At 41.8% G+C, this 15962-nt stretch overlaps 1 protein-coding gene across 1 annotated transcript in view; it reads left to right on the forward strand.

Moving 5' to 3' along the window:
- Nucleotides 1-15962, forward strand: part of LOC109039379 (trehalose transporter 1-like protein) — a 36384-nt gene that overhangs the window by 8601 nt on the left and 11821 nt on the right. The window contains exons 2-3 of the mRNA XM_019054849.2: nt 8933-9133; nt 13796-14142. Coding sequence (XP_018910394.2) covers nt 8977-9133; nt 13796-14142 — 504 coding nt within the window. The 5' untranslated portion in view covers nt 8933-8976. The remainder of the gene's footprint in view (nt 1-8932; nt 9134-13795; nt 14143-15962) is intronic.

Here is a 15962-nt window from a genome sequence, read left to right on the forward strand (position 1 = left end):
GAAATTCTGAAACACTGCAACCGAGATACGTATTTTTGCAATTCCACCGTCGATACATGCATTAGTTACCCCATAGAAATAGGTGCTTTACCAATGAAACAAAAATGGCAGTTCCTTACTGCAAAAATTAGTCCAATGGTCGAACGGCCAGCCAAGGAAATGGTCCGAAGATGGTCCCCTTTGAGATAGAAACATTCCCAACGTTTCGTTTTCCTATATCGAACGGTTCAAAAGTTAGAGGGGGGGGGGCTTTTGGAGCACCCTGTAAGATGAACCAGATATAGTAGTTCTTGATAAACTCCTTCCACTGTGCGTCAACAAGATTTCCACAGAGCAATAGTGTTAAGTGTATGAAAACTTTCCTTGAAAAAATCTACAGTCCCATACTACCGTGCCAAGGAAGAACGCCGTATGAACATTTGAGAGTTGCCAAATTTCCTCCGATAAAACATGTATTTTTAACGACATTCACGCACATTTTTCCCTTGAAATTTTCATATATTTTAGATTAAATTGCGTACGAAATCGCCTGACAATTTTGAAAAATAATATTCACAATTTTGCCAGTAAATTCGGTTTTTATTGGAAGAAACTAGGCAACGTCTGAAGGCTCATACGGCGTTCTACCTTAGCGCGGCAGCATACAACGTCGTTTTTCGGTTCAATCAACGCCTATGGAGCGATGTACCTGTGTATTTTCGAATAGATAACTAATCGCACTCCCCGGGAAGTTTTTTGCCTATGCTTCAAAATTGAAGGCAAATCTTGAAGGATACTTGGCAGCTGGCATGGCATCAGGATCATGCACACATCGTTTATTGGTTCCGTCAAAACAAGCAGCAAGATGCGGGCGACTATGTTTTTGAATACTGCCGCTCTAAGGAAAAACGCCGTATGAGCATTCGAATGTTGCCAAATTTCTTCTCAGAAAATATCTATTTTCGAAGAAAGTTATGAATGTCTTTCACCGAGACTCTCAGACTTTTCAGATCCAATTTCGCACAAAATCCTCCGGAAAATCGGAAAAGAACTATTCTCAAATTCACTGAAAATTTGTTGTTTTTCGAAGGAAATTCGGCATTGCCTGATGGCTCATGCGGCGTTCTTCCTTAGCACGGCAGAACAGCTTGCTATTAGTGCTCCCGCGTAATTTTGATACGTATATTTACTCTTCGTTACATTCGTTTCGCTCCTCTTTTTCCTTATATATTTCCTTCCTCTCTGAGCGCCCTTGTTGTGTCGACACAATCGCGCGCTCCTCATGCACCCATTCTTATTCCGACCCTATTCGAGAATAAGGGAATGTAAACAATTTTTTCGCCCTCCTGAAAAATCGGGTTTTCCGAGGTACGTAGTTTGGGTGTTTCGCCATCCATATTCGACAGTGTGCCGCATGCAGTCACACGAGTGCCGATTTCACTTTTGTCAGAGTCGATTTCAGGACTGTCTGTCTAGAATAATATGAAGAGAATACGTCAATTCTCTCATGTTGCGCTTGAAAATATATATTCAATCATTTTACATCATTCTCAAGGTTTTCTACTTGAATAAAAATTGGACGAGACGGTGAAAATTCAAAGGTGAAAACTTCATGGAAGTTCCTGTGAAAATTGAGGCGTCCGATGCAGAAAGTAAGGCATTTCTCGATTGCTGTATTTCAGAAGTTCCATTGCTAATTTATAATTTAGAGAGGAAACTATTGGGTGAATTTTCTGAAATTTTTGAGTTTATAGCATTGTAAAATCACAAACTAAACCCAGTAAAAGTTTTGATGTATTCAATGCATTTGCTGTAATTATAGTTGATGAAACGTTGACGAAGATCCTAAGCTACCGCAACCAAGAAATGCCCTTCCTGCACCCAGCGCTTCAATTGTAAACACTATTTATTAGTTTTTCTTCAGAAAAAATTGAACAACAGCGAAGATTTACAAACGTCGCAATCCGGACACCTTCTTTTTTTTGGGACTTACTATCGCATCTTGGCTTCGCTTGCTCCGTCATTTGGACTATTTCTGTCAAACGGAACTATGTGCATTATGACGTGAGCCCTGTCATGAACATATTCTTATGGGTCTCAGGGCTCATGTCTTAATGCACATAGTTCCGTTTGATAGAAATACGTCCATTTGATGTTCCATAAGGTTGCAAGGTGGGAATATCGCACTGGATTGTAGATCAAGGATTCTACATATATGTAACTGCATATCTCTTTTACGAGAGAGGGCTGTCACGGCGAGCTGACAACCACGCCTCAAGGGAGTTAATTAAACAGCTACTTTATTTCCACGCCGAAGTAGTTAACTATTCTACTGACTAACGCCACTTAGTATTAACTTTATTTATTTACTTAACACGAGCGGAATGACAATGATGATGGTATTGACCCCATAATTCAACCCGCCCCCTTGCAAAACAAACAAGGGAGGGCTCGGATCAAGAAGGGTTGGATAGAGAATGGCTACACAAAGTGTTCTTTGGTCCTCTAGTGACACCACTGCCCCTATCCCACCACTCATCTGCACCAGGTAAGGTATATCATCAACTCTGCCGGTAAAATTTAGTATAATTAAACTCTCTTAACACAGAGTTGGATTATAAAAAAATTGCCCCCACCCCACCACCCATCCGCACCGAGTAAGAAAAATCAACTATGCAGGTAAAATTTAGTAAACCTCTATGCACGGAGTATGATAATAACATTGTTTGTTGAATATTTCCTCATCGCTATAGCTTTTAAAGATCTAAAATAAGTGTCATTACGCCACCGGAGATGCAATCTAATTTGATCTCATTGAAACGGCTGATTTTAATTCTGAAGGAAATTTCTCAAAAATTCATTAAATGGGACATTTTCAAATTCGCCACGGCTTTAAATTAGTAAACAGTATCCCTGATGAGTTGACAACAGTAGGTGAAGGTGTGTCCCGTATGGCGAGCCATGGCAATTTGCTTGCCAGAAATCTAAATGCATTTTTGTGTGAAATTTACAGTTTACGGTCAAACTACGTTCGTGCAGTAAGTTCCAATGATAAAAATTCAAAATACCGAGAAACTGTCCCATTTTCCTAACATTTTGAGTTGGAAAGTACTAGAATAACGGTGGCAAATATTGAACATAGGTAAAAATTTAGGAGACAGAACAAATTAGAAAGAAGTTCCCTTGATATTCAAAAAGTTTCCGAAATAATTTCTGTAACTCGAGTTAACCATAAATCCGTGAAAGCCTCACAAATACTCCCTTATCTGCTGTTTTCCTCGAAAAATTTGTAACACACAGGCGGCACATAGACTGATGCCTCGTGCGGCTAGAAGGTATATCAAATGAAGGCGATGCGTGCCGAAATAATTTCCAAAATGAATTATGTAATGAATTTGGATGGCATTGGTCTGGTTCGGATAGGCTTGGTAACTAGACTAAATGCACAAAAAAACGGGGCGTTCCACCTGAAAAAGAAGGCTTTTGAAGCCGGAACCTCATTTCAGTTTCGGTGATCTAAGCTGGGTTCCGATCAGCTAGGCAATTAAACTAACTGTTTGGCAAAGCGTAAAGTATCACGAAAAAATGAAGGCGTGTGAAATCGCAATCGTGTTTTTGAAGCCTTTTTGCACGAGGAAGGAAACTCTCATCATCATAGAGCATTCGTATACTTACTCGCGTTACTCTTATTCATAGAGAACATAGAGTCGTAATGTAAGCGGGTGAGCTGGCGCCACTTTTGAGCATTTTCCAGGTCCCGAATTCCGAGACTCCTGTGTGACGCCGGGTCACTTTTTCGATACATAACCGATTGTTTGCGATACACGAGTACCTGGCCATCCGATGTAAACAAAGAAGATAGGAATCACCACGTATTCCACACCGCCATTTTGGATCGAACATGTATCGAAAAAGTGACCCGAACTCGGCGCACACCGGGCTCGGAACTCGTCGAGCAGAACATGGCGCCAGCTCTCCCATTTACATTACGTACGACTCTATGTACTCTATGCTCTTATTTCCTTAAAAATCCTCACAACCATAATTGAACTTAAAGTGCTGCAAGTTAATATCCTAAGTAGTTTAATAATAAATGTCTCGAGAGTATCGCAGAGAGCTATTGACTGAGCAATTTTTTATCTCATGACTTGAAGCAAGCGGTCAAGCAAGCAGGGTTTTGCGGTCATGTAGCTTTGCCCTACGTTCAGTTTTATTATGGTCGACTAAAAGAGCCGGAGTGCCCTGGTAAAAATTGGCAGTAGAATGTGTGTTCCAAAATACTATAGACCTAAAGCTGGCTGTAAGATTTCCAATAGCCTCTGTAGCCGGCTATACAATTTCTTATAGCCTTTCATAGCCGATGGCGATTAAGTAACAACCAGACGATAAAGTTTATGCTAAACGTTATTAAATACGGATACTAAGACTTAGTTAGTTTTTGGACTACCGCTCTCTTTTTGTGCCGTAGTATCTTGATTTATTTTGCGAGGAAAGCTCCGTACTTTTGAAGGATACCTGTCATACTTAATATGTTGGAGCGCCTTCAATTTCTTATGACACTGTGCAATACCTCTGGTGTGAAATAGTTGCTTCAGACGCCGTGGCACGCTGCGGCGCAGCGGGCGGGCAGAGAGCGCGAAACGCGCATTGGCGTTTACAAACCTAACAGGGATACTTCACGCATTGCGCAATGCGTGAAGTATCCCTGTTAGGTTTGTAGGCGTCAATGCGCGTTTGCGCAATGCGTGCAGTATCCCTGTTAGGTTTGTAGGCGTCAATGCGCGTTTGCGCAATGCGTGAAGTATCCCTGTTAGGTTTGTAGGCGCCAGTGCGTTGCCGCGCAATGCGTGAAGTATCCCTGTTAGGTTTGGAGGCGCCAATGCGTCGTCGCTCCGCTTTGTGTTAGGCTCTAATATTTAATCTCGCGGAGTCAGCGTTTTTCAACTCATGATTTTGAAATGTTTGCACACATGGACCATCTCATTTTAATTGATGAAAAAACAATATGTTTTAAAGGAAAATATAATGTGTGTTTTGTAAATATTAAGGTAGTTCGCGATCCGTATCAAACTTAATGATTTCCAAAGCACACGAATTTCTACACAATCTATACTAAAGCTCCGAGACCTCCTAATTTTGCGAAACTGGTAACGCTTAGTTTCAGCGTTCCACCGGGCCGATTTTCATGATTTTTGCGGCTATCGACGGGCAATTGTCTCTAGATAAGCCAACTTTTTTCAGATTTTCAAAATATGGCCCAGGTTTTTTTTATATTACGTGGTAAAGTTGCGAATTCTCCCATTTAAACAATGTAAATTTATACTTTTTGTCATAGTTCGTTTGAACGATCTACCGGGCCGATTTCCATGATTTTTGCGTAAATCGACAGGTTATAGGCCCTAGATGAGCCCGCTGTAATCAGATTTTGGAAAAAGGACCCAGGTTTTTTTAAAATCACGTTATAAAAGTGAGTGAGTTTACAGAATGCTCCGGCACTGCTACCGCTATGCGCGGGAGGATGCGCAGTGGTCGAAAAGGTTGCGCAGTAGCTGTGTAGCCTGCGCATCAGCTCTACACTTATCTACACAAGATTCGCACCGAAAATTTCGTCTCGAACGGTGGCCGAGTCGTCTAAGGCGTCGAATGCGTTCATCCAAAATTCGGTGAAGGTTCGATCCCCGACTTATGAAATCTTCATTATCGCCTGGCTATCATTGTTCATTGTTTTACTGCAATATTTCATCAAGCAGTCATTCCAAATCGCGTCCTTTTGATTTTGAAGTATTTTAAGTAAAATTTAAAATTAAAGTATACCTCATATCGTAATTTTTTAGGGGAAAAATAAAACTAACACTGATAGGAGGATAAATATAGGGCCGCGAAGCGGCCCATTGATGGCGCGGAGCGCCTTCAGGGGGTTGGGCCGCGTAGCGGCCAGGGGGCGTAGCCCCCTAGTTGCTTATAGCCTTTTAAAGCGAATGGCGATAAAGTGTAAAGCCCGGCGATAGGAACTATAGCCCGACTGTATACTTTTTTATAGCTTCGTATAGCCTGGCTATATGATTTGCTCCGCTTTCTACAGCGAGCTATATGATTTTCAATAGCCTTCTTTAGTCGGCTATAAGAACTCCTATGGTATTTTGAAACGCAGCTCCTATCGCCAATTTTTACCAGGGTGTCTACATGTAATTGGCCTCCTGGAGGAAAAACATTTTCCCCCGTCACGTCGCATGATTTTCAAATCATTTGGACGAGAATTTGATCTCGCAATTCTTCAAATTAGCTCCTTCAATTTTATCATAAACCGTCTCTTTCTTTTGCGGATTTTTTTGTCATACATGAACCAAGCAAAGCGGAGTCGTGTGAGGTCCGATCTCCCTGGCTGCCCTCAATTGAATTAGTTGTTTTCGCAAGCGAACGAATCCACTTTAAGATGAACCTTAGTTTGCATGTACTTCTATCCATCTCAGGGCTCCTACAGAAATGGGCTTGTTCCCTTTTGAAAACAATTTTTCCAATTACGCTCGCTTTATTGAGCTATTAAGAGTCAGATAAAAAATGAAGAAATGAGCCGGCGGTCAGTTCATCGTTTTAAGTTCTAAAGGTCAAACAAATGTAAGAGATATCTTCCTTACCATTACGTCTACAAATCGCGATAAATGCCAGCGCACTATTTTTATCTCTTACTTCTCATTCATTTTTGTTCCACAATTTTTTCTGCTGTTGTTATTTTCTCGTCGTTTATTGTCTTGTCGACTTCCCAACCTTTTTACGATTCAGACTCATCGCATGGACACGCAGAAAACCTAGTCGTTGCTCATACAACACTCATACTGGATTCCAGGTCCTACCTAGTGTCCAGTGAGTGCCTAGTAGTGTCAGTGTACTATTTTTCCACAATGGCAGCATGGTATCTACGACTAGAAAATATGGTAGGCACTAGAATCCACTTTGAGCGTTACCTCTACTGACGTGCTAGGGAAGAACGCTGTATAAGCCATCAGGCGTTGCCAAATTTAATTTGAAATACAACGGATTTTCAGGATAATTTGAGAACACGTCTCTTCCGATTCCTCGGAGGATTTTGTTGGAAACTTGATCAAAAAAGTTTGAAAGTTTCAAGGAAACCTCCACTAGAGTACCTGCATTGTGAGAATGGACTGGTGTAAAACTCCGAAAATTCATCAGGCCTTTCACCAATGCCTCCGCGAATCAAGTTAGGGCCCTAAAAAGCAGCCAACCTATGGATGGATTCTTATTATCCAGAATAATTTATCATTACAAGCATAAGAACCCGTCGTTTGGTAAACACGTATTTGACTAAGTGTTTGCATCAATTTACTCATTTTTACCGAAAACCCCTCATTTAGGAGATGCATGTGTGGGGAATTTGCGATTTGACTTTTGATCCTTACGTAAAAGTTCGCGAGAAACACGATGGTGCCACTGGTGTTCCCTGAAATCAACTCCCAAGCTCAAAAAAGCTCTCAAGTTGAGCCCAAAGTGGAGGGAATATCCCACGCTATCCTGAGAGTCCACCTCAACATCAAGACGAACTCTCCATACAAATACATTAGCAGGGTTGCCGTGTTTTTAGTTTTAGAGTCCCCAAATAAAGTGGCAGCCCTGTCAATGTATTTGCTCCCTATCTTTGCATGGAGAGTTTGTCTTGATGTAGAGGTGGACTCTCAGGATAGCGTGGGATATCCCCTCCATTTTGGTCTCAACTTGAGAGCTTTTTTTGAGCTTTAGAGTTGATTTCAGAGAAACCCAGTGGCACCATCGTACCATCGCGTTTCTCGCGAACTTCTACGTTAGAATCAACAGTCAAATCGCAAATTCCTCACACACGCAACATCTCCATTCTTGGCCATCTGCTTGGTTTGAATTGGAATCTAAAAATTGGCAGTGAAATTTTGTGTGTCAGAAGGCTGGCCGCCCATTTGGGCCCTCCGCCCTCCATGAAATGAGTTGTCCATACTCTCGCTATACAGGCACTCTAGCCGCCACCTCCCATGGCGGCCCTAGGACTCAAAAGTGGCGGCGCTTTTGCGTAGTTCGAATCATCTGCGGTTTGAGATACGTCAGTAGATAAAGATCCTTAACTCGACTTTAATCAAACCGACTCTTTTCTCTTACCACTTCGGCGGATAGAGGAGCGAGGGGGTGTTCCGATCCCCCCACAGTTGAAGCTCGTCTAAGCTCCCATATGGCACCCCTTTATGACGCTCTTCAGTACAGTGCATCGCTGTTCCGCGTCCTTGATGCACGCAGTATTCTCCTGATAATGCCATGCTGAAGAATAAGCGTTGCATTCCGGTATCTCTCCTCATAGTCTAACTAATTGTAAGCCAATTCGACTGCAAAGTAAGCTTAAGTCTTTTACGTCTCTCTCCAGTGCTGCCGTGCTAAGGAAGAACGCCGTATGAACATTCGAGAGTTGCCAAATTTCCTTGGATAAAATGTTTATTTTTTAGGAAAATTATGAATATATTTCCTTGAGATTTTCACAAGTTTCTGATCAAATCACAAAGACAATTATCTGAGAAATTGGCAGACAAATATTCAAAAATTTCCCTGAAAATTAGTGATTTGCCAGGGGAAATTTGGCAACGCCTGGAGGCTCATACGGCGTTTTTCCTTAGCACGGCAGAGTACCCAGGTAACCTCGACCTTTGCACTGTTCCTTATACTCATCACCAGCTGCGAGAGCCCTAGTTTTTATAGGCGACCACCCGATAAAAGTTATTGTCAACATTTCGCGCTGGATTAATGGGATTGATTGCCATTCTATGAAGCGCTGAGAGATCGGACGAAATTACAAACAAATTCGTCACATTTACAAACAAATTGCCCCGATAAGAGCGCGGCAGATAAAAGCGTTTAGTGCCCCGTTGTAAATCATTCCGTATGTGTTGTTCGAAGGGATTAACCGTGTGTTTACTTTGTGTAGGGTCGTATATCCCGGGCAGCTGAGATAAATGCAGCAACGCCATCATGAGTACGAATTCGCTCAAGAGCTCCAAAAATGGCACAACGCCGGAGAAGACGACAGATCAAACCGGGACCACAATCGAGCCATTGGTGGACAAACAGAAAGAAGATATGAAGAGCGGTGGAAACCAGGTCAACCTCTGGCTGGCTGCTTGCATCTGTGAGTACCAACACACTTAATTATATTAAGAGGCGCTTTAAGAGTCTGATTTTTGTTGTTGTTCTTTTTTGGAGTAATCCACGCTTCCTAGCACATTCGGCTACTTTTCCCCCAGGTAAGCCTAAATTCATGAAATAAGCTTGATATAATCCATAGTCCATAAAAAGTAATTTATGACGATCTTAAGATACGTATCGAGAATTTTTAAAACACTTGTAAGTACCTCGTTTGCGTTTTTTCCCCCCCATCAGAAAAGATATGAGAATGAAGTTTTTCCCCGAACCCAAGTAGCAATGATCGCGATAAGTTGCGATTTAATCGGATAGTGTATCGCGATTGTATCGACGTTGATTTATTACAATATTATCGGATAAAAAATTGCGATTAATGTGCGATTTCATCGCTTATTTTTGCGATAAAATCGCGATTATATCGACGGCAATTTATCGCAATATTATCGATCAGAAAATTGTGATACATCGACATGAAATTTCGATTTTATCGAACGCGATTTTTATAAAGAGATAAAATTGCGACAAGATCGAGGATAATCGCTCAAATGGTTGATCACAGCGATTCTACCGCCAAAACATCGTAAAAAATCGCTACTTAATTTCAAAATATCGCAATTTTTTCGTTAAAAAATGCTACTTGGGATGCCCTCTAAGCTGTCCACCTGCGGGCAGAGGAAATGAAGCATGGAATAAAGAATTCATTATCTAATAATAATTTTTACTAAATTTTGTTTTCCCCTCTTTCCTTACCCCCTCTATACCCTTCCTTCCATTATGTGCTTCGTTTTTCTTCGCTCCAATACACCTTGCTTGCAGACATAATAGAGAGAGGTCACTGAGATATCAATATCATTCAGATAAAAGCTCGTTTAGAGGTCATACTTAATCATCAATGGAAAGGGAGAGAGATGATTTACAAAGGCTGTTGTTACTTATATGATTGTGTATGCCTAAGACTGAACGTAGAGATAAAAATAACCGAAAAAAAATATCAGACAATTCTGAAAAAATTGTAAATAACGTAGTGAGCGCAATTTTTTCAATATTTTTTTCCGTGATGAGATAGGTCGATAATCTTTTGACCTACCTCGGATAATCAATACAGAAGACTACAGCGCGGATAATAATAGATACAGCACGCGGAAAGTTTTATAAATATTTTCTAAGGTTATTCAGGATGACTATTCTTCCCATCCCGCGCTTTGAACACTCGCCGAAAGCATCAAAAAGTGTTTGTATTCTGCCGTGCTAAGGGAAAACGCCGTATGAACATTCGAGAGTTGCCAAATTTCCCTGCATAAAATCTATATTTTTAAGGAAACTTATTCTCTTTTTTCCTTGAAATTTTCAGATATTTTAGAAAAAAACAACAAACAAAATTTTCCGAAAACGTTGAAGAAAAATTTTCAAAGTTTCCGTAGTAAATTCGGTTTTTATTGAAGGAAATTCGGCAAAATCTAAAGGCTCATACGGCGTTTTTCCTTAGTACGATAGTATTGCCGTTGCATGTGCGAAGAAATAACTCGTGCTCTTTCAATTAAAGTAAGTAGGTAGACACATCAACACGCAGAGAAGTTCCGAGGACCAATGTGCAAGTTCAAAGGAATTCGAAGCTCGAATGTAGAACGGACAGATCTCCACTGATAAACAAACAATTTCTTTGAAATGTTTATCGCCTTGACGTCATACATTGCTGCGAATTCGGAAGTATAATTTTCAATCCGAAGATGATAACTTAACCGGCAGTTGAATGACGTTAATGAGGCCAGGGAAACTCCGGCCGAAATTTTTAAACTTTCGTTTTGATACCACTTTGACATAGAGGCTCGGAAAAAATAAGGGTTTCCATCGGTAGTCGACACTAAACAATCCGAATTTGATGGTCCCCTAGCCCCCTGAAGTTTCCCTGATAGGGCACGGGGACTTTTGAATTCAAAATCTAGAGTCCCTCTGTACCTTGGTAAAAATTGGCAGTAGAATGTGTGTTCCAAAATACTATAGACCTAAAGCCGGCTGTAAGATTTCCAATAGCTCAGAAGCTAGTAGCAGTTTACCAGCAGTAACAGTTAACAGTAAACAGCCCGGTTACAGATAACCGGCTGTACAATTTCTTATAACCTTTTATAGCCGATGGCGATTAAGCAACAGCCAGATAATAAAGTTTATGCTAAACGTTACTAACTACGGATACTAGGACTTACTTAGTTTTTGGACTACCGCTCTCTTTTTGTGCCGTAGTATCTTGATTTATTTTGCGAGGAAAGCTCCGTACTTTTGAAGGATGCCTGTCATACTTAATATGTTGGAGCGCCTTCAATTTCTTATGATACTGTGCAATACCTCTGGTGTGAAATAGTTGCTTCAGACGCCGTGGCACGCTGCGGCGCGGCGGGCGGGCAGAGAGCGCGAAACGCGCATTGGCGCCTACAAACCTAACAGGGATACTTCACGCATTGCGCAATGCGTGAAGTATCCCTGTTAGGTTTGTAGGCGCCAGTGCGTCGCCGCGCAATGCGTGAAGTATCCCTGTTAGGTTTGTAGGCGCCAATGCGTCGCCGCTCCGCTTTGTGTTAGGCTCTAATATTTAATCTCGCGGAGTCAGCGTTTTTCAACTCATGATTTTGAAATGTTTGCACACTCTGTACGGACCAACTCATTTTAATTGATGAAAAAAAAATATGTTTTAAAGGAAAATATAATGTGTGTTTTGTAAATATTAAGGTAGTTCCGTATCAAACTTAATGATTTCCAAAGCACTCTAATTTTTTCTTTTGTATTTTGTGCTTTCACTGTGCTGCAGCGAGGTTTGCAGGCGATAAAGTGTAAAGCCCGGCGATAGGAACTATAGCCCGACTGTATACTTTTTTATGGCTTCGTATAGCCCGGCTACATGATTTGCTCCGCTTTCTACAGCCAGCTATATGATTTTCAATAGCCGTCTTTAGTCGGCTATAAGAACTCCTATGGTATTTTGAAACGCAGCTCGTATCGCCAATTTTTACCAGGGTATACTATAGGTCTGATACTAGGTAACTTTAAGCTGTCCCATGTTTTTTCTCAGCTTTGTCCTCTGTGTATGGCAGCTTTGGGGACCGTTCAAGTATTATACGTCAAGTATTATACTGAAGACAGTGGCGTCATAAGAGAGGGGTAGGGGCACCCCCCCCCCCCCCCTGTGTTTCAGAACGGTCACGATGAAACACAAGGAAAATGAATCAAACTAAAAACTCGATTTTTTTAAAACTTTTCATCATAGGTTTTGAATCATAGCGTGAGAGGGTCGCTAGAGGTTAAATTTGGTATCGTGTTATTTTACGGGCAAATAGAGTAGTTTGGGCTTACGCTAATTTACGGGGGAAGCAAGGCCAAAAATGTCAGTTAGTGTCAAAAATTTAAGCTTAAATCTTTTCTCTCGGAGTTTAAATCTTTTACTCTAAGTGAAATTTTTGAAATTTTCCGGGAAAATGGACTGCGTTAGGCAGATAGGAACCTAGCCACACCAGCTATTGCCAAATTTAATTGGGCAATTTCATTTTTTACATGAAAACGGTTGTGCGGAATTTTGTGCAAATTTCGGAAAATTTTCTACATTGTGCGAAGCAAATTCGTTTAAATTTTCAAAGGAATCCGCACAAACGTCTCTTCTAAAAAATTAAAAGGAACGCCCAGTTAGAGACAATGACTGCTGTGGCTTGTTTCCTCTCGGCTGAACGCGGTCCAAATAGTGTAAAGCTAGCAGTCCAGCACTATTTTACATAAAGTACATAGAGTCGTTATGTAAATGCGTGAGTATGGCACCACTTTTAAGTATTTTCCAGGTTCCGAATTCCGTGACTCCTGTGCCACGCCGGGTCACTTTTCCGATACATAATCGATCGTTTGCGATACTCGGGTACCCGGCCGGCGGCGGCGATAGGCCATTCGATGTAAACAAAGAGGATTGTTACTACGTATTCTACGTCACCGTTTTGGATCGAAATGTATCGAAAAAGTGACCCTATCTCGGCGCACACCGGGCTCGGAACTCGTCGACCAGGACATGGTGCCATGCTCACCCATTCACATTAGTACACTATGAACTCTATGCTATTTGACTACCATGTTACTCAGTGTTTAGGCCAGAATGGAGATGTTGCATGCATTTGCGATTTGGCCATCGATTCATCTGTAAAAGTTCGCGAGAAACACGATGGTGCCACTGGTTTTCTTTGAAATCAACTCCCAAGCTCAAAAAAAGCTCTCAAGTTAAGACCAAAATGGAGGGGATATCCCACGCTATCCTGAGAGTCCACCTCTACATCAAGACAAACTCTCCATGCAAAGATAGGGAGCAAATACATTAGCAGGGTTGCCGTGTTTTCAGTTTCAGAGTCCCCAAATAAAGTGGCAGCCCTGTCAATGTATTTGCTCCCTATCTTTGCATGAAGAGCTTGTCTTGATGTAGAGGTGGACTCTCAGGATAGCGTGGGATATCCCCTCCGTTTAGGCCTCAACTTGAGAGCTTTTTCTGAGCTTGGGAGTTGACTTCAGATGTAACCAGTGGCACCATCGTGTTTCTCGTGAACTTTTACGTAAGAAAAACAGTCAAATCGCAAATTCCTCACACATGCAACATCTCCATTTGAGTGTTTCTTTTCTTGTTTGGCAGGTAACCTGGGAGCATGGGTGGGCGGGAACGCCCTGACGTGGTCGTCGCCGGCGGTGCCGAAGCTGGAGAAGGGCGAGTTCCTGTTGATCAGCGAGGACGAGGGGTCGTCGCTGAGCTCGCTCATCGCGTTCGGGGCCGGGTTCGGTCCGTTCCTGGCCAGCAGCCTCGTGGACCGCGTCGGGCGCAAGACCACCCTCCTCCTCACCATGCTCATGTTCCTCATCTCCTGGGTCCTCCTCGTGGTCGTGCCTCAACTCAACGTCATGTACCTGGCCCGCTTCATCAGCGGCATCGGCGTCGGCAGCATTTACACCGTCACCCCCATGTACGTCGCCGAAATTGCTGAGGTGAGTCATCCTCCTTCGTCGCTGTCACGGAGGCGGATCCAGCCATTCGGCAACACCGGATTCCCTCCATTTAAACCTATGTTAAATGATCGCACCTGGTCCCTTAAAGAATTGATACATTTCCAGTGGCGCACTGAAAACAAATTCTCGGCGTTTTCACCAAGGTCCGTTGGTACCTTTACCATCTCACTTTTTTTACCAATTAATGGTAATTTTACCAAGACAGACTGGTAAACTTACCTAAAAACCGGTATTTTTACCGTTTTTTTCAGGTAAGAATACCACTTTTATTGGTAATCAATTCCCAGTAACTTTGCCATTTTATCTCGGTAATTCTACCACAGTCGATAAAAAATATTGGCGTTTTTACCAGGTCCAGTAAAATTGCCGAGAAAGTTCAATAATTTTACCGAGATTTCTCGGTAAAATTACCAAATCCATAAATAGTAATTTTACCAAGAAAAAACTGGGATCAAATAGAACCCTGAATTCTTGGTAATTTTACCCTTTTCTTAGTAAATACACCGAGATTTTTTTTTCAGTGCGTGGCGTGCTATGCGATTAATCGATTAATCTGCCATTTAAATCAATGATGAAGGATCGATAAACAGAGTGTTCGCAACAAGCACCTTAATAATCGATTACTTATCATGGCTTCAAATGGAGAAATATCGATAATCGATCATTTACGCCTCGCCATTGGAACATTTCCATAGGTTTAAATGAATAAAAACAATGTTGCCAATTTGCTGGATCCGCCAATGCGCTGTCATGCCTCCATTCCACCCAGAGACAAAGAGTGGCTAAGCTCCACTGGCCTCCACCGCCGTGCTAAGCAGTGGCGTGGCTTGCTTTGCGATATATTGATTGATCTGCCGTTTAAACCAGAAAAAAAGGATCGATAAACAGGGTGTTCGCAACCAACACCTTAATAATCAATTCTTCACCATAGTTTCAAATGGGGAAATATCGATAATCGATTATTCACGCCTCGCCCTCGCCACTGGTGCTAAGGAAATACGCAGCACACTGGACCGAGTCAATGGGAGAAGTCGGACAAAATTTGGAAACTTTAAACGCTCGTAACTCCGTTTATGCGGAATCTTGAGGTTCCAAGAGTGGTTTCATTGGTTTCTTCGTAAACATTGTTTATAGAAAGACCCCTTAAAATTTAAAGTGTGACGAAATTAATATCAACATTTTCAGTTTCAGACAAAAATTTCATGTCCGATTTCACTAATTAACTCGATCCACTGTGCGCCGTGTGAACCTTCAGGCGTTGCCAAAATTGCTTTGATTAAATGTGAATTCACTGGAAAAGTTGTAATTCTCTTTCCACCAATGTTTCAGACAATTTCGTTCGCAATTTAACCTAAGATATCTGAAAAAAATTAGGAAAATTACGCGTAACTTTCCTCAAAAATACATGTTTTATCCGGGGAAATTTGGCAACTCTCGAATGTTCATACCTGTGCTTCTTCCTTAGCACGGCAGTCTTGGCGACATGTGGAAACTTTTACTTTCGGGTATTTATCACTTCCTCGTGGAAAGTTGTAAGGGGGCGACCAGTTGTCACCTTTTTTTCGACCGTTAACCTATCTACCTACTGGGTGGATGAGGAGCTTCGGGTGACGTAATGACCTAAAGAAGTCTTCGGTATGTCTGCGAAACGGAATTCCCGACACGTTGTTCAACATCCTCATAGGCAAGTCAATATTGCAGTCCCGAAAGTAAAAGCTCTCACCCTCACCAAGATAGCAATGCTACCATGATAGGGAAGAGAGCAGTAAATGCATGCTGCGGTGAACCTCGAGACACGT

Source organism: Bemisia tabaci, chromosome 1 (genome assembly GCF_918797505.1).
Source record: "Bemisia tabaci chromosome 1, PGI_BMITA_v3".
NCBI classification, from domain to species: domain Eukaryota; kingdom Metazoa; phylum Arthropoda; class Insecta; order Hemiptera; family Aleyrodidae; genus Bemisia; species Bemisia tabaci.